Source organism: Lissotriton vulgaris, chromosome 5 (genome assembly GCF_964263255.1).
Source record: "Lissotriton vulgaris chromosome 5, aLisVul1.2, whole genome shotgun sequence".
NCBI lineage: Eukaryota > Metazoa > Chordata > Amphibia > Caudata > Salamandridae > Lissotriton > Lissotriton vulgaris.
Genome location: NC_141693.1, coordinates 1,919,529,906 through 1,919,553,371, shown reverse-complemented (window position 1 = coordinate 1,919,553,371; position 23,466 = coordinate 1,919,529,906). Strand labels below are relative to the sequence as shown.

The 23,466-nt window shown below is 49.1% G+C and overlaps 1 protein-coding gene across 1 annotated transcript in view; it reads right to left on the bottom strand.

The window, feature by feature from the left end:
* Positions 1–23,466, bottom strand: part of LOC147717722 (E3 ubiquitin-protein ligase TRIM39-like) — a 254,681-nt gene that overhangs the window by 43,892 nt on the left and 187,323 nt on the right. Inside the window, exon 6 of the mRNA XM_086924504.1 lies at positions 2,445–2,465. Within this exon, the coding sequence (XP_086780630.1) occupies positions 2,445–2,465 (21 nt within the window). The remainder of the gene's footprint in view (positions 1–2,444; positions 2,466–23,466) is intronic.

Here is a 23,466-nt window from a genome sequence, read left to right as displayed (position 1 = left end):
AGGGTCTCTAGGGGAGCCTGATTTGATGCTACGACAAATGTTAATTAGTGTCTCTGTAGGGGGTACTAAAAAGGTTCTAAAACAGTTCTCTACCTTGCTTACTCCTACAGTTTCCTTAAAGTCACGTCCACTGATTATGTCACCCGAAAAGGTGGCATAGATATCTTGAACCTTTCCTGCGAAAAAATTGGCTATTCTGTTGCATTCCTCAACAGAGTCTTTTTCAGGAGAGATATCGTTAGCTACTACTGAGATTTCTTTAAAAAATTTAAAATGTTCACGCGAGGAGTTTTCTGCCTCTTCAAATCACTTTTATAGTGCACAGCTTTAGTTCTACAAAGTGATATTTTATATTTTCTCTGGGCCTCTTTGTACGCGTTCTTGATTTGGGGGCAGAAGTCAACCCGCCATTTACGCTCTAACTTTTTGCATTCTGATTTGGCGATTTGCAATTCCGATGTAAACCAGGGGGCAGACTTTTTATCTCGGGCTTTGGTCTTAGTAGAACACATAGGGGCTGCCTCATTTAATGCGTCTAAAATACGCTTTTCAAGATTGCTGTTAGCACTTTCACAGTCATCACCTCCTGGTGGACCTCCTAGCTCTAGTAGTTTACTAAAGGTGTCAGGTGAGAAAGTCTTCCATTTACGTCTGGGGTAGCAGTTTTTTTCTCCTCTCCGACTATCTATATTAGGGTAGTGAATAATGAATGGAACTAGGAAGTGGTCTGACCAGGGAACAGGGACGGGTTGATTCACGCTCACACCATTCCAGCTACTGAAAACAGGGTCTAGAAGGTGGCCATGTATGTGAGTGGGGGTTTTATTTTTTAATTCTATTTGTAGGGCCAACAAATCCTGCTTTAGGTCTAACGCTTCCCTAGATAGTTCATCCTCCAAGTGGATGTTAAAATCACCTAATATCAGAAGTCTGCTTTTTCTAATAGCTAAGTGTGCAATCGCCTCCACTAAGTTAGGTTTAAATTCCTTCAAATTCCCGGGGGGTCTGTATACCAGGATTCCAGATATAGTGGTCTGGGGGCCCAATTTGAGAGTGAAGAGGCCAGCTTCCGAGTTGTCTATGTGTATGGACACCAGGGAGCATTCAAGCGGGGCCTTTACGACAATGGCGATGCCTCCACCCCTTCCGGCCTTCCTATCTAGTCTGTTCATAGAGTAGGCAGGCGGGATGGCTTCAATGATATCAGGCTCAGAATCTTCACTAAGCCAAGTTTCAGTCAGGAAGAGAACATCTATCTTCTCATCCTGGAGGAGATCCCATATCTGAGTGTTGTGCTTACTTAAAGATCTACAGTTAAGTAAGCGGCCAATGATCCTTCCAGTGTCAGCCTCGCTAACTGGGTCCCGACAAAATTTAAAGGGGCAAGTAGGGCAGTTATGAAGGGTTAGTGCTTCCATCGTGTGCAAGCATATTCCCATATTAGAGGGGCACATATCAAGCAGTTGTTGTCTCTCATATCGTATATGGGATTGACCAGAAAGCACAGGGGTCGTGGCCCCAGGCCCCGGCCGGGCTTAGACGGGCTAGACTTAGGCGCGCCTTCGTCGGGCCTGCTGCACGCGTCCGCTGCGCGTCCGCTGTCCCATGCACATTTATAGAGTGAGACGTGTCAGCTAGAGCGCTGACCTAACCCCAGAGAACCCGGAAGTGCAGGGCTCCTCCTCGCCCTCCGCTACAAACGCCCAGAGTGGACGCGGCGGACCGGGGCGGGATTTAACAAGGGTGAGTAATCCCCGAGCTAGGACTCAGCCCAGGGTTAAGGTGCATACAGTTTAAAAACACTTCACACGCTTAAAGTTTAAAACTCAGCAGTAATCGCCAATTTTAAAAGTACGCTCGCTTCAGCGCCTGCAGCGTTACTCCAGCACGAAGCAGATAGAGTCAGCCTCTGCCACCGGCTTTCTCTTCTCCGCCTCGACACTGAGCTCCTCCCTGCTATTTAAAGATTTTAGTCAGCTCAGCTAGAGCGCTGACCTAACCCCAGAGAACCCGGAAGTGCAGGGCTCCTCCTCGCCCTCCGCTACAAACGCCCAGAGTGGACACGGCGGACCGGGGCGGGATTTAACAAGGGTGAGTAACCCCAGAGCTAGGACTCAGCCCAGGGTTAAGGTGCATACAGTTTAAAAACACTTCACACGCTTACAGTTTAAAACACAGCAGTAATCGCCAATTTTAAAAGTATGCTCGCTTCAGCGCCTGAAGCGTTACTCCAGCGCGAAGCAGATAGAGTCAGCCTCTGCCACCGGCTTTCTCTTCTCCTGGTTTTACAGGTACTACAGCATCATTCAGTACATGGATTTTAATGAACTTCCCCAGGTTTGATGTATCTTTTCTCTAAATGTAAGAAAAGATGAGAGGGTATGTGAAATTAGATTTGGTAAATACAATTCCTGAAACTATTTCATATTCTTTATCAAACTTACCCAATTCTGCAGGAAATGCTTCTGTAATGAGAAAACAGATAGTGGTAGATTAGATCCCAAATTATATTAGTGTTTTTCAATATATCCTATACCTTTTCAGGTAAAATGTACACATGGTGATTTCACAAACATAGTGGGTTTGAGTAAAACGTATCTGCCAGATAACATTGGTAATACTATAGGGGTTATTAAAAAAGTGATAAAAACTGTCTGCCAACACAAACAATATCCCAATTTCCATTTCATTATGAGGGAAAGTGTTGAGTTCAAAGACCACAAAAACAAAACTGTTGGCGAACAGGTGACATAGTTGCTGCCCAGTTGAATGACTCTGGAAAAACAACAAAACCTTAAAGCTAATGACCATAAAGGATCAGAGTCTTTAATAAGTTTAACCCTACATGTAATCTCTACAACCCAAGAGACCAGAAACAATATTTTCTTGGCTTCTTTACCAAGTCCCTATTTCTTTTTTTTAGAGGAATCTGAAATGTACAATGAAACCAGATGGCTCATTGAAGCAAGATTTGTATCCCACAAAAAATCCTCACAGAGGTACACACTAGTGACTTTATTTGTTTAAGTGTGATATTGACTGCTTGGTTTAGTTGCTACAGGACTGAAATTATGTCAGACAACCGCAAAATTGAGATTGAGTCATTTATTAGGAGAGCCGGGCAGGAGATAAGAGACCGGCAGCACCTCAACTTCCTCCTAATTGAATTCCCTTTAGAACCAACCACACACTGTGGGGCCACATCCCATGGAAATTGTATGTGCTAAACCCAACACCTCCTCTCCCTTCCAACAATAAAAATTAAACAAACAATTATGAAAACAAGTAAACATACTCACTGCAAGGCTGAGAGAACAGAGAAAACAAGTAATTTACAAAGACGAAGTAAGGCAAACACCTAGAAACAAGAGAAGGTGAAAGACGAGAAAACCTTGCATAATGTGAAATTTGTTAACTACTACCATAATTGGCCATACCCATGCAATCACACACTACGCCAATCGTATCACTTGAAAGAAGTGTCAATCTGTCTTTATTCGCGGGCTTGGTGTAATACAGAAAAGGCACCAAATCCACGCGTTCTTACTTAGACAACACGCACAGATCACATTTTTGCGGGAATCGCACCTAACGACAGTGGAGGCGCAGACACTGAGGAAACATTGGAGGGGTACTATATATTCCACAACCTATTCTGCCTTCTCCAGATGGGCAACCATCTGGGTCCGACATGGGACACCCTTTGTGGAGATAGAAAGGAGAGTAGATGATCAAGGGAGATACATAATGGTAAAGGGAACGCTAGATGGTACGCTGTTAGTTATAGGCAGTATATACGCTCCGAACTTCGACCAAGAGACGTACCTGGGTAAGGTAAGCAGAGTGTTGTCAGACTGGGCTGACATCCCATGGATACTGGGAGGAGACTGGAATATGATATTAGACGTAGATCTAGATAGGTCACACCCCCCCCTTCAATCGTCTGGGGTCACGAAACAGACGGAGGTGTTTGCGGCCTGGGCTGTGGGCTGGGGACTAGTGGATGCGTGGCGGGGGTTACACCCAACCCATAAGGAGTATTCGTACTATTCCTCTGTACATAACTTGCACACACGAATAGATAGGTTTCTGTGCTCCGGTTCCATAGTGGCGAGGACCGGTAGTATTGAATATTTAGCCAAAACTTTCTCGGACCATAGACCACTGACACTTGACCTCCTCTGGGGCAGAGTACCGTCCCCGGTTCCTACCTGGAGACTTGACCCCCGGCTCTTGGAGGACGGCCCTTTCCAGACGTCCCTGTCCGATACCCTAAACAGTTATTTTCTCGAAAATTGGGATTCTGCGACATCCAACTTGGTGGTGTGGGATGCTATGAAGGTGGTAGTGAGGGGGGCCGCCATAGGACAACTGGTAGGGGCCCGGCAAGAAATCCATAAGAGACTCTGTTAGGTCGAGAACCGACTGAAAACACTGGAAAGAGGCCGGTATAGACCCTGAGAAGCGGGAGGAGCTGCAAGCAGGGAATATCGACCATGCGGAAATTCTGAAAACATTACGGGTCATTGACCATAGGGAATATCGAAGACGGCAGCACGCTGAAGCGGACAGATCTGGTACCTTGCTAGCCCGTCTGGTGCGAGATCGCCCGGATACTCCGGTGATTACCCAGATACGCAATGGTGAGGGCAGCATAGTCCTCACGCAGTCCGAGATCAATGGGGCGTTTCACGCCCACCTGCAAGCATTATACGCTCCCTTCCCCATGGAGGACCCGGAGCGAGTGGCGGAGTTCCTACGGGATATACCTTTTCCGACCCTATCTGAGGATGCTCGGAAAGACGTTGATGGTCCCATAACACGGCGGGAAATTCGGGTCGCCATACGGTCCCTGAATCGAAACAAAACACCAGGCATGGACGGGTTGCCAGTTGAGTTCTATCAGACCTACTTAGACATCCTAGTACCTGTCCTAGAAAAGATATTCAAGGTGGCGTTTGAGGAGGGTTGACTGCCCGTATCTACGATGCAAGCCCTAGTTATATCGATACCCAAGCCGGGGAGTGAAATGCTCGAACTGACTAACTACAGACCACTGTCCATGCTCTCAACAGAATACAAGATCCTCAGTAGGGCCATAGCCTTGCAGATACAACCCCACCTTTCCGATTTGGTACACCCGGACCAGTGTGGTTTTCTACCGAGAAGGAGTACATCCCAAAATATGCGTAGACTTCATGCCCTTATGGCTGCTACACCACAGGAACATCCCCGGGCGGGCTGTATAACGCTGGACCTGAAACAGGCGTTCGACTCCCTGTCGTGGACGCTCATGTTTGAAACGCTGCGGGGATTTCGCTTCCCAGACCATTTGTTGAAATGGGTGAGATTACTCTACGTGGACCCCTCGGCTCGTGCACGTACTGGCCGCTATATATCGGATAGCTACCCAATATACAGGGGCACCCGAAAGGGCTGTCTCCTGTCTCAGATTTTGTTTGTTTTAGCACTAGAGCCCTTAGCCATAACCCTTCGGACCCATGGAGAAAGGAGGGGTATATCAATAGGAGGAACATATCACCTCATATCTATATATGCGGACGACATCTTATTGTATCTTCGCGACCTGGCAGAGGATCCTACTGAAATGGCGGACGTGTTTCGCCGGTTTGAAGAAGTGTCCGGATTAGCCAATCCAGGAAAATCCAATGGTTTTTACTTTAGAGACCAGCCGCGCTCCCCCTCCTTCACTTTGGGGGATACCAAATCCCAGTGGCCCAGACTACTTTCAAATACCTGGGCATACAGGTGTACAGAAAGCCAGAGGATCAGATTGAGGGTAATATACGGAGAGCCATTACTGGCCTGCGCAGCAGTGTGGGGTTCTGGACGTCCCTACCCCTATCCACTATGGGCAGAATCGCAATTTCCAAGATGGTCATGCTCCCCCGCATGCTATATTATTTAGTCAATCTGCCAGTCATTCTCCCGCAACAGATATTTACCATGCTGAACACGATCTTGGTGACCCTCATCTGGGGCACCTGGCATAGGCGTATCAGTCTACGGAAGTTGCAGCTGGGGACTAAATTAGGAGGCCTAGGAGTGCCAGATCTTAGAGGGTACTATTACGCCAGTCAACTCCAGTGGCTTGCACGATGGGTAGCGGGAAGGAACCTCCACGAAATAGACTTCACGGCTGACCGGTTGGCACGGGGAGAATTACACTCTTGATTGCTGCCTATGGGCCGAATCCCCCCGGACTGCCACCCCCTTTTGAACACGGCCCTATTGTGCTGAAGGAAGGTGCTGGCATACACCTCAAATACAGCGCCCTTTGTGGAGAATATCCCCCTGTTAGGTATCCCATCAACGCAGGGCAGACTTACGCAGTACAGGTTACGACCTTGGCCAGAGGCTGGAGTGGAGGATGTAGGTGCCTTCTTCGGGGACGACGTCCTACGGGTCACGGGGGCTCCCCAGAGACTGTACCTTGTGCACGCAGCAGTGTCCCATTACATAAGACGCACCTGGGCCCCACAGAGGCTTCAACCCACGAGGCATGAACTGGTCCACTTGCTATACCACATGGGAACGGGGGACACCTAGTGCAATGGCTATACCTGGGGATCAGGGAAAACGCTGCAATCCCACTCAACACACTCAGACGCATGGACACAGGACACGGGAGAGGTGATGACAGATAAAGCTTGGTTGACGATACTCTAGCATCCCAGGAGGGTGTCGAGGAACGTCAAATTCAAATTCATACAGGTCATGGTACTACATAGGGCGTATGTTACCCCACAGAGACTATATAGAATGTTCCCCGACTCCCCCCACTGCTGTCCACGCTGTAATATGGTATGGGCATGTCCACACCTGAGTAGTTATTGGGAGGAATATGCCGGACACTGCGCACCGTGACCTCCCTTCCAGTCCCAGAGGATGCATTATATTGCCTGGTGGGATCCCGTAAAAGATCTAAAAAACAAAAAGCTAAGCTGAAATTCCTGGATCTAGCGCTGTTATTAGCGATAAGGGTCCTTACAATGAGATGGAAATCTCCTAGAATGCCCAGGGTATCTATATGGCAGTCTGAGATGCTGAAGTGGGGCAGAGTGGAGAGTGCTGAGTTGAGACGGGAGGAGATGAGGGGGCAAAGGAAGTATCCTATAGCGCAGGATTGGGAGGTTATGTTGTTGGAACTGGAGGAGACGGAGATGGCAATTTCACAGACGGAGGGGGTGTGAATGGTAGAATGGTACTGGGCCTGCTGACGGGTGTGTTGTTGGCAACCATTGCCCCCTGACGCAGGGGTGTTGTTCCTGAGACACTAATTAGTGCTGTGCTGGCCGGACTCATTGTGATGGAGTGTCATAGTATGGACTAAGTTTGATCAGGAGAGGTACGGAGACGGGGTGGGTGTTATGGGGAGGGGGGAGGATCGGGGAAGTTGATCCTTTAGTTTGTTGATAATTAAACTTATTGCAGAAACACTGAGCAATGTACCACTGAACGTGCAAGCGCGCATATAGAATTGGAGATAGGGGAAGGTTACAGTGTAATTTACTCCTGTATTCCTTTTTCTGTGACAATTATACCATGTTGGACTTGTACATAACCGCATTGATGGGTTGGGAAGAAAATGTGGTAAAGACTGTACTGTGGAATGTGAATGATATGACAGCTTGGTGCAAATATTGTACAGTGGCGAATAAAGAGTTAAAAAAAACACACAAAAAAACACAAACATACATAAATACATATAATATATAAATATATACATTTATACCCTTAAATATGATATTCTGTTTGTGCAAATCCGCAAATTATTTTGTGCAAAGTTGCATTTTGGAAATGTGCAAATACGCAAAGATTAGCAGCCTTAATCATGCGGTTGGAGTATTGGTATTACTGATATATATATATATAAAACACATCATAAATATACATAAACATTCCTACCTGTTGGGAACCTCTTGGCCGCCGCATACCCTACTGCTCACAGGGACATCGGATGGGGACTGTTGCCGCCCTTATCGCCGCTGCTACCCGCACCACCGACGCTGTTTTTTCAAAGGGGACTACAACTCCTAGAGTCTTTCGTCGCGCCAGAGAAGCGCGTCATCGGGAAAGCGCCACGAGGCCCTTAAGAAGCCCCGTGGACTCCCGCAGCGCAGGTGTTGCCCGGGCCAAGGGCGGGCCCATCCGCGCCCGCCAAAGCCCAGAAGAGACTGGGCTGGGCCACCTCCCTAACTCCTGCTGCAACCCAGTGAAGACTGCAAGACTGTTTTTATTTATTGTTGGGACCTTAATTATTGTCTATCGTGTGGTCATTTGATCATTTATTTGGAGGCCATATACCTGTATTTAACCCCCCAAGCAATGAGTAAGAGGAAGGTTGGGGACAGGGTGGTGGGCACACTGGATGCATTTTTGAATCGTGCAGAGAGGGTCCGGATCCAGGAGATCCAGGCCGCCGAGCGCAGGCTCTCATTGGAGCCTGCAGCTTCGCTGCCCTGTGGCCAGCCCCCTGTAACAGTAGATAGGTCGAATGGGAATTGCATTAGTGACAGTAGCCTGCCCGACCCTTTGGGTGTATCCCTATTGCCAGGCACTTCTGATTTCTCCCTGTTAATAGGCAGCCCACATTGTCCAGCTAGGGTCACAACAAGGGGGAGAAAGGCCTTCGAAGGGACAGTCCTGGAACCACCCAATAAGAAAAGGATAGGGCGTGCCCCTGGTAAGCAAATGGCCCCCACGGTTGCACCCGTCTCTAAGGGGGTCCACGCTTCTGGGAATGTTACTACCCCTAAGGGTAAATCCCCATTGTGCTCTGCTGTTCCTCTTAGTCTGGAAAATCTGTGTACGACCCTCAGGGACCAGTTTGTAGCTCTCCTAGATCCGGTCCTGGCAAGGCTGGACCTAGTAGTAGAAAGGCTCAATAATATTGAAGCTAATCTTAATGGTAGCAGGCAACCTACTGAAGCTCCAGTAGTTCAGTCTAGTGGGGATTTGCTAAGCAATCGTGCTTCAGTGGATTTCCATGCTAGAAACAATGTATCACCACGGGCCATAGTAGGCACTATTCAGGCCCCCGTAGTGATGAATGTATGTCCAAAAGCTAGCTCGGGCCCCAATTCAGCCAACAGGGTGCCACCACAGCAGCAGATGGAAGTATTAGGTAGCAGGTTGGGGTCAGAGGAGGGGGTAGGTGGGAGTCATGATATGCTACCCAGCTTGCACCTCCCTCCGGAAGCCACTCCATACACGGTGATATTAGCAAATGTCCCCCCTTTACCCGATGGGTCCAGAGAGCACTGGTCTAACCTAAAAAATAAAGCCTTGCATTGCCTTGGGAAAAGAATTGGTAATAGTAGGGCATTGTTTGACGAATTTAAAATGGTAAGGAGCATCAACTGGATTGGTCACTCCCACAAGTCCCTGGCTGGGGATTGTGTGGTGTTGAGCTTTAGGTCCCCTTCTTTTGTTGAACACATTCCAGACTGAGCCTCCCATCAGGCCCTTTATCCAATGAGGTTAAAATTTTATCCTTGGGGCTTTTTTACAAACCGGGAAGGGTTTCGCATTTTAGGGAACATTGGGATGTGCCAAGAGCTTTTACCCTGGCAAACACCCCATAGTAACTAGTAACTGATTTGACCTCTTATCTAATGCCCTTCCTTGGATAGCGGTATCGGGGGACTTGGCAAAAGCTGGTCAGGAGGTCCCGGTCCGTGATGCATTGTTGGGCAGTGGAGAAATCCCTATGCAGGTAATAACCCCCATAATTGTTGGTTCCCCCGGAGCACCCCCAGTTCCTCATCTTAATTCTATCAATAACGTGGCTTGTCCGGTGGCAAGACCACGTACTAGTAGCCCCTTTTTTACGGTCTCCTCTTGGAATATTGCAGGGCTAGAGGCAAAGTTACATCTACCGGACGGGGTAAGCTTCATATACCAATCAGATATATGGATTTTTCAAGAAAACTGGGCGGTTGAAGCGTTATTTCGCACGGGTTACTTGAATTTTTTTAAACCAGCAGCTAAGGGCCAAAGGGGTAGACAGGCTGGTGGCCTGACCATTTGGGTACGTCAGTGTGAGGGTGTCTCTGTGGTCGAAGTCCCAGTTGACAGTCCCGATATTATGGCTATCAGGGTCAGTTCCTCTAAGGGCCTTAATATCCTTATTGTTAACATTTATGCGAGGGGTCTTCCGGGTGGGAGGTGTTCCCCAACAATTTCATGTTTGGAGGGCCTCCTCAGTCTAATGGGGAATGCTGGCCATAAGGTAGTGGCTGGGGACTTTAACACCACTTTCGAGCCCCTGGATGAGGATGATGGAAAGCTTGCTGAGGCTGCTTTGTGGGGCGTTCCACAGTTGTAGTTAAAACCAATAAGGAAATGGACATAGGCGGCCATGCAAGTGAAGGGGTTATGCCTAGACAAGGGTATGAGGGCAATAAATGCCAGATCAAAGTCTGATAGGCTAGGTGTAATGACATTCGACAATGGCAGAGTTGGGAGTCGAATGGATTATATCCTAGCTAGCGTTGAGATGTGGTTGACCATTATAGATATGGTGGTGGTGAAAAGGCCGGAAAGTGACCTCAACCCCCTAACCCTGACCATATCTGATAACAGTTTTATTAGCTCTCCTATAGCTGAAGGTGCCATTATACAGGAGATTGTTACCCTAACTAATGATGAAAGAAGGGTTCAGTGGCCAAATGTTGCCACCAATGAAGGATCACGGGCTGCCATTAGAGACATGGTTAGCAGCTCTATGGACAAATTTCTAACTGCGAGTCCCAGAAGGTGCTTGATGCTAAAATGTTGGGCATCCATAATGATTTATTTTTTGAGCTCAAGTTGCTTTTCATTACCCGATGCTATTCAAAGCTGTAGGGCCACATATAAGGCGGTTCAAATAAAAGCCAAGAAAAATTGGAATGAGGATCACTGGAGGGAGCTACTTCAGGCCTGTGAGGGACGGAATACGACTCATTTTTGGAATATTCTCAAGTGGGGTAACCGCCAGCAATCTAGGACCCCCACTACCCATGTTGAGCCACATCAGTGGGTAAGGTATTTTGAGAACCAGTTTAAAATAAGGGTTCGGAAGGGGGCGTGGCTAGCAGCCAACGATGGCGGCCGCAGCTTAGAGAGGCTCCCGTGACGAGGCGGCTTCCCACTCAAATCCGTCATATTTATCCTGATTTTCGAGGTGCTTAGAGGGGTGGATCGGACCCAGAGGCCGTGCAGCACCCGGTGATCCAATCTTGGGACGGCGAAATCCCTGAAATAGCGCGATCATCGCTTGGCAGAAGGCGGCGAGTGGTGGGGCCTAGCGCTCTCCTGGAGGCAGCGGAGTTGCGTAAACTTGGGACCCAGCCGGAAATAATCTTTTAGCGGCGGTGGTTGGCCGGAAGTACCGGTGTCCGGGACGCACTGCCAGAACAATCCGTAATCATCCTCCGGCGGCCCGGTGATGCACGTGGGGCCCCGACACGGCCTGTGGCGATAGATACTCGCTGACCACGCCCGGAGGCGCCGCAAATAACGCCGGGGCTCCGGCGGCCGGACCCGCCATTTTGGGCGTTGGCTGCACGTTGTGCCCCGGGCTCTCCCAGCAACCACCCCCGCGGAACGGCCCGCCATGGCGGAGCGATGAAGACCTGCGGTCTTGGAGACCTCCCAGGTGCCTACTACTGCAACGGTCGACTAACGTGACCCCCCCACGGACGGCAGCAAGATAACGGAACACCGGCCCTCCTTGATTTGATCACGGACCTGCGTTGGTCCAAAAGGATCGTCAGACCACAGCCATGTCCAACAGAGGCCCCAGGAATACCACTACTCAGGCAAAACTGGACAAATTCGCTTACGAGAGAAAGACTCCTCCCCAAGAACAGCGCAAAAATGCGGGGAAAACATCGGAGTCTGAGGGGGCGAAGAAGGCCACACTAGAGGACGTCCTGGCGGCGCTGGCTCAGGTGCAAGCAACGGTAGGAGCGACAGCCACGGAAGTCACCCTGATACGAGCGGACCTCCAGAAAATGAATGAAAGGGTTAAGCAGGTCGAGGTGGTCACTAAATCATTGGTCGAAGATGTGTCTGAGTTACAAACGGCGGTGGAACGTCTGCAAACGGATAACAAACTACTCAGAGATAAGTTGGATGACCAAGAAGGGCGTTCCCGGCGCAATAACGTTCAAATTTTAGGAGTGCCGGAATCTGAAGACAAGGGCGCCATGGACCTCTATGTGGAAGAGTTAATCAAAACCAGACTCCAGCCCAACGGCCTCTCGAACTTTTTTCGGTGGAGTGGGCCCATAGAGTGCCGGGGGGCAAACCAAAGACAGGTGGTTCGCCTAGACCAATACTGGCGAGACCTTTCAATTTCAGGGACCGCGACGCCATCTTGCAGGCCGCGAGGGTGGCACCGCCGATCCAAATACAGAACTCAAGAATTGCCTTCTTCCCAGACTATACGGCAGAGGTCTCCAGGAAGCGCAGAACATTCCTGGAGGTAAAGAAAACTTTGAGGGAAAAGGAGCTGCCATACTCAATGCTCTTTCCGGCCCGGCTGCGAGTGGTAGCGAACAAAAAAGTATGGTTTTTGATACTCCGGAAACGGCCCGGGACTGGCTTGAGGGATGGCATACTGTGGACCGGCAGCGGAGGCGACATAAGTCCGACCAGGATCGTAGACTCGACAGCAGAACTGGCTCACAGACGTCTGGACGTGGAGGAGCGGAGAGTTCTCCGTCCCGTGGTTTTGCGGGGGCTGGTGGTGAAGAATGAACCTCATACTCCGATTCTCTTGAACAGGGCAAATCGCCGACCATTTACACACTGTTGTATACGCTGCAGCTGGACACTGGCACAAACTCCCCTAAGGCACGCAGGGATGCCGCCTGCTAGGGGAGATACTCTCCCCCTACACGCAAGTACTCTGGTTGCGGGATGGGTTAAGCACTCTGCTCAGTTGGGGGGGCGGGCAGTTGAAAGTCCGTTAGGCAGGGTAGCAGGGAGGGGGGATGGGGGTCGTTTTGTTACAGTTAGGTATGTATGTATACGGTCGAGGACAATGTTTTAATTCCTGTATGAGTCAGTACATGATGGTTGGGATGGACAATGATCGTAAGCCCCCGTGATGTCCCTTAGCTCTTTGCTGTGCACTGGCATAGCCACTATACCAGATCCACTTCTTGGCCAACACATCATGAATCCGGAGTACCTAATGGCTGATAACTCTGTCCCGGCAGGGGGGGTAGTGGACCCTGAGTCACAGTGCCCTCCCCTACGTTTGCTGTCTTGGAATGTGAGAGGTCTAGAGGACAAGGTCAAGCAAGGGTTGGTACTGACCGCAATTAAAAGACAGCAGCCCACCATAGCCCTACTGCAGGAGACTCATCTGGTAGGGGGGGGCAACAAAGGCCTTGGACAGACGAGGATATAAAATGTTGGTCCACTCTGAGTTCACGTCCGGTTCCAGGGGGACCGGTATCCTAATACAGAAAAACGCACGATTCATCCCCTTACTGACTAAGGCTGATGATCAGGGCTGCTTCGCGGCCTTGCAGGGGCAGTGGGAGGGGAAACTTTTTAATTTGGTATCAGTGTATATCCCACCGGCACTGCACTCGGTTCACCTTCCAAAATTAGGTGACTTCCTCCTGACTCTCCCCGAGGGCGAGATCATCCTGGGGGGGCGGGTTTTAATGCAGTTATGGACACACAGCTTGATAAACACCCCACGCCGGTTCAGGCGGGGGGGGGGGGGGGGGGGGAGGGGGGGTCTCCTACCTCCAACGGTTTGCAGCGGCCATGGGACTGACTGACATCTGGAGACATTTACACCCTGGCACGAAACAATGCACTTTCCACTCCGCTGTGCATGGCAGCCTCTCTCGCATTGACCACTTCCTGACGCTGGGAGAGGGCCTTCAGCATATAGATGCAATGGTAATTCACCCTCGAGGGATTTCAGACCACTCGCCACTTTCTTCACAGGCACGATCACGCAAACACATTTACCCCATTCACGCTACCTACTTTAAAGTTCCACAGGTTTGCAAGGCCCTTAAAAGAACAACAAAGCAATACTTCCAAGAAAACATACACTCAGTGCGCTCCCCCGAGACACTTTGGGAAGCCTATAAAACGGTCCTGCGGGGCCAAGCCATTAACTCCATTACGGGTCATAAAAGACAGCTGTCTCAGGAGTTGGTCAATCTGGAGGTGGCTTTACAGGAACGGACCACGGCCCATGAACAGCACCACTCTCCATCAACCCTTCACGCACTCACCCTTCAACAACAGCTATACAACGACCACCTGCGCATCCAAGTAAAAGGACACATAACCGACACTCAAAATAGAATCTACGAGGTGGGTGAAAAAGCCGGGAAAATGCTGGCGTGGCTTGATAAACGGGAGGGTAATTCCAGGGGGATCCAACGTCTGAAAGACGAACATGGGGCGGTACACACAGACCCAAGAAGTATCACGGAATTACTCGCTGCCCACTTTGAACGGGTGTACACCCCAGAACGTGTGATCACACCCGAGATGGCCAAAGACCTCCTAGCTCCGATCGAGGTCCAAACATTGTCACCGGAAGCGTCAAATGAGTTGGAAGCGGACATCACTGCCGATGAAATCCAACTGGCGATTCGGGCCCTAAACCCGGGCAAAGCAATGGGACCCAATGGCATACCCATTGAATGGTACCAAGCAGTGCCTGGGACCCTCAGTGAACATCTATTGGGAATGTTTACAGAATGCCTAGAGAAGGGTTCCCTTCCGCCGGAACAGGGTGCGGCGACCATCATAACTATTCCTAAACCGGGCAAACCACCTGATGAGTGTTCCTCTTACTGCCCCATATCCTTGCTAAATGCCAAAGTTAAAATTCTGGCTAAACTCCTAGCGACCAGAATCCTGCCCCATCTGTCGTCGATTATACATCCGGATCAATCCGGATTTATGCCACACAGAAACACAGCGTTGAATCTGCGAAGGCTGCACGGCGTGCTGGCTAGAGCAGATTCCATCGACACACCAGCAGTAATTTTGGCGCTTGATGCTAAAATGGCATTTGATCTGGTGGAATGGGCATATCTCTTTGAAGCACTGCAGCGCTTGGGATTCGGGCCCCGCTTTATTGCGTGGGTCAAACTATTATATACTGACCCGATGGCACACGTGGTAGCTAATGGCCATATCTCGCGCACGTTCCCGCTGGGGAGGGGCACACGACAGGGGTGTCCTTTGTCACCCCTGCTGTTCGCTATCTCTTTGGAACCTCTCGCGACCCTCATAAGGACCTCGCCCCTCCTCTAGGGCACATCATGGAGTGATGGGATGGGAGACGATATGTTGATTTATCTAACAGACCCCGAATGCGGAGTGCCGGCTTTGTTACACATTTGTGACACCCATGGCAGTGTCTCCGGCTATACGCTGAACTGGAATAAGTCGGAGCTGTATGTTTTGCAGGGGCAGGCCCCGAACCTTGGCGAGGCGTGCCCACTAACGATAGCGGGCTCGTCGTTTAAGTATCTGGGCATTCATGTCACTAGGGACCCAACGGAATTCATGGATAAAAATCTGAAGCCTCACTTGGATAGACTTAAACGAGATGTTACATTCTGGTCGGGTCTTCCGCTAACACTCCTGGGTAGAGCTGCACTCTATAAAATGATGGCGTTGCCACGTTTTCTGTATGTCCTCGAAAATACACCCTATCCTGTAGCCCCTAAGTTTTTCCAGAAAGTGGCAGCGTTGGTTTCCAACCTTTTATGGGGGTACCTCCCTGCACGCATTGCACAATCCAAGCTGCACAGAGGCTGGTATGACGGGGGTATTGCACTACCTAACTTAAGACTGTACTACTGGGCAGCACACCTTAAGCCGATCAACCAATGGATTCACGCACCTCAAACCGAACCAGCGTTCCAGTCCGACATGGCACAATTGGGCACGAACAGCCTGTTGGGTCCATTATATGATCACCGTAAAGTTCGGGCCTTACTGGGGCCCACTAGACTAACAGTTCAGTTGTGGCATACCGCAACAGCAGCGCTGGGTTGGAAAGGGAAGATCACCAAGATGACCCCGCTGTGGGACTCTCGGGTGCTGGGCAACATGAGGAACAGCAAGGGTTTTACACACTGGGATACTATAGGGATTTCCACGGTGGGTGATCTTTGGGAGAGGAATGGGGCGATACCTTTTGCCCGGCTAAAAGAATTATACGACCTTGGTGACAGGGAACTTTACAGGTACATCCAAATACAACATGCATTGCTAGCAGCCCTGCCCCCCGACACACCTCTGCCCGAGTCCTTGCCATTGGAAGACCGCCTCCTTACTGATTGTATGATGGAAAGGGCAACATCACTCACTTACCGCAAACTGCTCAATAATTTCCCGGATCCAACACTCCAGTTAAAGGGGAAATGGGAGGGTGACACTAGCGAAATGGACGAATATGAGTGGAATGAGGCACTTGGGTCCCCTAAGGAAGTGGGCATCTCGGCGCGAATGCGGCTAGTACAACTCAAGATACTACACAGGGTTTACTATACTAGGCCCATGTTGCACCGCATCCATAGGACACCACATCCTTACTGCCATCGTGGGTGTGGGGAGGAAGGAACATTTTTCCACACCATATGGGAATGCCCCAAGATTCGGGAATACTGGAAACAGATACTCCGCACAATCTCACAAACATTAGATCTGTCGCTGTTGCCAGACCCACGGAGGTGCTTACTAAACATATGGGAGCCTACCGACCTCTCCAGATATGAACAGCTCTGGGTCACGGTAGGATTAATGATGGCAAAACGAGACATCGCACAGCGCTGGGGTTGCGGCAGAAATGCCGACCAAGTCACAATGGTGCCTGAATATGGACAGGGTGATGGTAACCGAAAGGGCAGTTTATTCTAACCGGGCCTGCCCAGGGAAATGGAATAAGGTTTGGACGAAATGGAATGTGTACAGGGGGGAAATTTGTGATCCCTTGCTGGAAGATGATCAAGAGGTCTCCGACGAGGAAGAGGGGTGAAGCTAGGTGAGAAGTGTGAGGAGAAGGGAAGCCAAAGATACTGTACGGGATCTCCTATTAGAATAGATACGTGGGAAGCAGGGGGTGGATGTAAGGGTTAAATTGGTGGGGGGTGATCGAATACCTGGGTATGAGATTAGAGTAGGCCTCTCCCAAGAGGCACTTGTAACTCAAACTGTGTTGATTCATGCAAGATCGTAATGTTATTCCTAACGCTTTAAGTTGAAGTTTGTTGTTTTCTTTAAAAAAAAGTAAAATCAAAAACCTCATCCAGCGTCGACACAGATATCCGAGATGCACTTTTATTTTGCACGACCTTACTTGTATATACTCAGATATTGATGGCTTAAAGACTCTTTTGAAATGCTGCATTTTGAATCACGAACCGTGTTAGCGGCCGGCCCACTGGGTTGTAGGCTTTCCGCTGTGTACTATAAAATGTGCAATAAAGGTTTTTTAACACCTTGGCTGCTAGGCGTTTTCCCCCTCCTGTGCTGGAAATTGCCATTTTGCTGGTGTCATGACGAGCTCAGCTCGTCATCAGCACAGCTCAACTGTGCATCATGACGAGCTGAGCTCGTCATGAGCATCGAAAGGGTTAAAAAAAATAAAAAAAATAAAAAAAATAATAAGGGTTCGACCTGTAGCAATACCATTGCCCCTCAGTTTTGATGTGCCACTAGTATTTGCCGTACATAAGGGGCGTGGTGATGGACGGAGCATCTGAACCAATCAAACACTCACACCCAGTCAACAGATCTGGGTTTAATCCACCGCCGTTCTTTAGCCCAGTCTGCCACCCCAGTTCAGACATGGCAATATGCAAATCAGTCTGACACTGTGCCTCATGGGAACAGTGCAGCCTGAACTGCCAAGCCATGCCTTCCTTGGACCGGAAACAAGCTTTCGAGGACCAGTTTCTGGTATTTGCCCCCAGTGAGGTGGAGGCAGTTCTTAAAATAATCCCGAGTGGTAAAGCTCCTGGTCCTGACTGCATCCCTGCGGACCTATTTAAGCAAGAACAAGCATTTTTCAACAACTCTGGCCAATGCCCTTGCTAGAGGAGCACCGGTCCCCGATTCTTGGTTTGGGGCAGAGATATTGCCGATCTATAAGAAAGGCGATCGCTCTGCCCCGGCCAACTATCGGCCGATAAGTCTCATCGATGCAGATCAAAAGATAATCGCTCGCCTGGTATTGGGTCTTATTCAGTGCTGGATGTCCGAAACCAACATTTTATCGCCTTTCCAGGCGGGTTTTCGGCCACATATTAGGACCTTGGACCAAGCACTGAGATTTGTGCTCCTGTATTGGAAAGAAGTATTCCTGGGGGGTGGCATGCTCTTTGCGGTCTTTGTGGATTTAAGATCTGCGTTTGATCTTGTGCCCAGGGCTAAACTATTGGACGTTCTGCTGGGGATGGGTATGCCGAGGGAGTTGGTGGCGTTTTTGGTTAATCTCCACAAGCATACATATGCCCAGGTTCGTTGGGGTAAACCAGGGGAGGTAACATCAAGATTTGAAGTGTCTAAAGGGGTTAGACAAGGGTGTGTATTGGCCCCACCCTGTTTTCTTTGTTTATTAATGGGGTGGTTAATTATTTTTCTAACCATCTGACAGACGCACCAACCCTAGCTGGTATGAAAGTGCCCCAGCTCATGTTCGCTGACGACACTCTTTTAATATCTAAGACGAGACATGGATTACAGCTGGCACTGTCTCGCTTTGAGTGGTTATGTAGCGAACATGAGCTGAGGTCAACGTGGGGAAGACCAAGTTTATGGTTCTCCACGGCACACGACCAGTTAGGGCAAGAGTTCATAAGGGAGGAACCACCTTGGAATAGACATCTGTCTTCACATATCTGGGGGTCACCTACAGCGATAAGCTGAGTTGGAAACCCCAGATAGATTTGCTTGCCTTAAAACATGCCCAACTAGGTGGAGCTCTGCTTGAAGAACATAAGCTCTCCCTAACTAAACCATTGGCCCCCTGGTTAAAATTTATGACCTAAAAATTCTCCCTGCCGTCTTGTACGGAGCAGAATTGTGGGGTTTTGGTAACTTGGCCACATTAAAGGTTGCTCCGAATAAATTCCTTAGGTCTGTAGTAGGGCTTCCCCAATCTACCCCACATATACCCCTATTGTATGACTTCGGCTGCCAACCTGTTGAGGATGTAGTAAGGTATAGACCACTGGCGTGTTGGCGGCGCCTGTGGACTACAACGGAACTCTCCTTATATGCCAAGGCTGTGTTAGAAGTTAAGGGGACAGGGGGTTCTCATAGGATCCCACGGTTGACTGAAATTAAATCAATATTAACTGATATGGGGATGGGGGAGCTATGGGTTAACCCCGATACTGCTGTATTTCCATCTAAACAGATCTTTAGAGATATGTACTGGTCCAGGGTTAAAGGCAAGAGACACGAATCCTTGATAAGTGGTACTATGACTGCAGCTTTTCTTGTGATCAATGATGATTCATCCTTGGAAGAATACTGGGATACAATAACGAAGCCTTTAGACCGTAAATTGTACCACCAGCTTAGAGTAGGTACCCTGCCGTTACGAGGGCTAACAAGCAGATGGAACCCCTCAGGCAGTTATATATGTCCTTTTTGTGTGGATCAGGTCGAGACGGTTGATCACTTCCTTTTTGTCTGCCCGGCGTATCAACATCCCAGACGGCTGTGGTTAAGCCCTGTTTGTCGAGCAATCGGCACTAGATCTGCGCTGGTCGCAAGTAGAATCTTGGAATCAGATACCACTACTCTAATGGTAATAGGTGTAGCCAAATATATGAGTTGGGCATGGGTACTCCGGACACGCAAGATTAGCCCCTAATTATGAGGTGTACATGACAATATTGACCGCTCATGGTGTTGGAGGTATCACCCATGGGTCTCGGGATTTGATTGGCGCTTACCCCCTTCCCTTTCCTTCTCTTTTCTGTTTTTAGAGGATTAATTCTAGATGTCTAAGTCTTTTGCTAATTGCACATTTAATACCTTTTAGTATTGGTTTTAGTATCCTTTTATCTATTTATATTTTTAAGTGCTTACATACTGTGATACATAATTTTACTCTGTATGAAATGGATGTCACGTTGGATTTTTTTTATAGTATAGTATGTCTTTTATGATGAAAATTCGCAATAAAGACTTATCGACTAAACTCACATAAACATATAAATATAATATATATATATAAATAGTCATAAAGAAATCTTTAAAAAGTACCATAGAACAGCATGGGCCCATAGAGGCCCAAAGGGAGATATCACTTTAGTAACATATCCATGTCATCATAATAGTCCACATTCCAGCCAATCAGGCTGCAGCACCCTCTAGAACATTCTCCTCAGATGCTCAAGCCCTCAGATTTTCGTAGCGCCAAAGTGACCAAGAGTGCATGAGGAGAAGAGAGCCTCTGAGGGGAGGAAGGGTGGGTCACATGTGAATCTATGAAAGACACCAATACTGGAGAACCACAGTTTACAGGTAAGTAACTTTTGTTCTTCTCCAGTATTAGGGGGTCTTTCATGGATTCACTTGCTTGAATAAGAATATAAAGCAGTACACCAACACAAGAGAGTCATAAAAGGCAATAGAACAAATGCAAGCAAAGAGATGCACATATGAACATTGCATATAAATACAGGAAAAACTTTTATGACAGGAGGCGGGAAGCAACAGAGGCTCACCTTCATCTGAAGAGATTTCGTAGCACCGCTTGACCCACAGCAGTGTCTGCAGCATCATCTGTCTCCAGACAGTAGTGCCTCGTGAACGTGTGCCTGCTGGATCACGTTGCCGCCCTGCAGATCTGATGTAGAGGCACTCCAGCAAATAGGGCGGTAGAGGATGCAACTGCCCTCGTCGAGTGTGCTCGCACCGGAGCAGAAAGGGGCTTGCCATCCCGTTGATGGCAGAAGGAGATGGCAGAAGAAATCCATCTAGTAATAGATTGTTTAGTGACTGGATGTCCTTCGCACATTCGTCCATAGGCCACAAAGAGCTGGTCTGATTTACGAAAAGCAGCAGTGTGTTGAATATAGAATTCGAGGCAGCGCTTCAAGTCCAAAGAATGAAGAGAGCGCTCAGCAGGAGACTGAGGATCCGGGAAAAAAGTTCTGAGAATGACAGGTTTGTTGAGGTGGAAGTCTGAAGGAACCTTAGAAATACATTTAGGATTCGCACATGGTGTAACAGCGTCCCTGGAGAATTGAAGAAAAGGAGGCTGAATGGTGAAAGCTTGGATGTCGCTCCCTCGCCTGGAGGACAACTTTCCAAGTGAGGAATTTTAATTCCGCTGAATGAATGGGCTCAAAAGGAAGTCGGAGGAGCTGTGATAAGACCAGATTCAGGTGCCAAACAGGTGGTGGACGCCGGATGGGCGGAAACATCCGGAACAGTCCCTTAAAGAACTGACGAATGATCCGAGTGGAGTACAGTGACGTGGAACTATCATGGCGAAAGCGGGAAATCGCAGCCAGGAAGAATTTAAGAGTGGAATGCGAATGTTCCGACTTTGCCAAAAGGAGGAAAAAAGGCAGGATTTGCTCAGGTGTGGCGAGATAGGATCGATTTTCTCCTTGTGGCACCAGATACAAAACCGTTTCCATTTCAGCTTATAGGTCTTTAACTGTGGAAGGATCGCGTGCATGAGCAAGCACCTCTCTGCACTCTGGAGCAATATTCAAATGTGCAAACTCATTGTGCTCAGGTTCCAAGCGTGCAGCTGGAGAGACGCCGGATCCGGATGGCAAATCTGGCCCTGGCTCATGGTGAGCAGATGAGTCAGAGGGCGAAGAAGAATTGGATCGCACTGGGAAAACAGATGGAGATCCGTGAACCATGGGCGACGCGGCCACCTGGGCGCAATCAGTATGACGTGACACGGCTTAAGTCTCATCTTGTGCAGCAGGCGTGGAATCAGAGGGATCGGCGGAAAAGCGTAAACGAATTTGCTCGACCAGTTGATCGAAAACGCATTCCCGATCGACCCTCTGTGGGGATGCTACTTGCGAAGTGTAGGCATTTGCAGTTGAGTGGAGTTGCAAACCGATCCAGCTCCGGCTGGCCCCACAAGCGAAATACATACTCCAGAGTCGGTTGATGGAGTTCCCACTCTTGATTGTCCGTAGCCGATCTGCTGAGAGAGTCGGCAAGGGCGTTGGAGGCACCCAGTACGTGAACTGCTTTCAGTTGGACACGATGTTGAATCGCCCATTCCCAGATCTGTTGTGCCTGTCTGAACATCAGAAGAGACCTCGTACCTCCTTGTTTGTTGAGGTAGTGCATACTGGTGGTGTTGTCCGTACGCACCAGCAGCGATTTCCCTTCCACTAGCATCCGGAAAGATTTTAGGGCGAGGAAGATGGCCAAGAGTTCCAGGCGGTTTATGTGCCATGTGCATTGATCTGCAGTCCATTTGCCCTTGACGGACAACCCTTCGAGGAGTGCCCCCCAACCCTCCAAGGAGGCGTCCGTCGTGAGGGTAAGCGTGGGGTCTGTGTCCTGAAAAGGTCACCCGGTGGCGATGTTTGGAAGGTGAGCCCACCATTCCAATGCACCCTGAATGCGGGGGGTCAGGCAGACTTTGTCTTTGAACGACCCTGAGACTTGCCGCCATTGTTTGTCCAACTCCTCTTGGAGGACTCGCATATGTAGCCTGCAATTTGGGATCAGTTGTATGCAGGAGGATGCCATGCCCAGAAAAGATTTCAACATCCGGACAGAAGCAGACCTTCTTAAGCGTAGAAGAGCCACCATCTTGACTATGCGAGCTTGTCGCTCCTGCGAAAAGAACATCTTCGCCAGACGAGAATCTATCAATGCGCCCAGAAAGACTCTTTGTTGTGCTGGATGGACATGAGATTTCTCGTGATTGATGGAAAGGCCCAAGGCGTGAAAGACAGACAGGCAAGTCTGAGTGTGTTGTCTTTCCGCATGAAAAGTTTGAGCTTTTATCAGGCAGTCGTCCAAGTAAGGGTAGAACTGAATGCCCTGTAGGCGAAGAAAAGCCGCAACCGGAGCCATGATTTTCGTGAAGACTCTCGGCGCGGAACGAAGGCCGAAATGCAAGACCTTGAATTGGAAGTGTTTCTATCCTACAGTGTAGCGAAGATACTTTCTGTGTCTGTGATGTATTGGCACATGAAAATATGCATCTTGGAGGTCGATGGTGGAGAGGAACTCTCCGGGATTTAGGAACTGTAAAATTTCCAGTAAGGTCAGCATCCGAAACGCTTGGGATTTGATTAACTTGTTGAGGGCTCGGAGGTCCAAGATAGGGCGCCACTCTCCTGATTTTTTCCTGATGAGGAAAAAGCGGGAATAAAAGCTGTTGCCCTGTTGTAATCGAGGAACCACTTCGATAGCCCGTTTCTGTATCATAATTTTGACCTGCGCAAA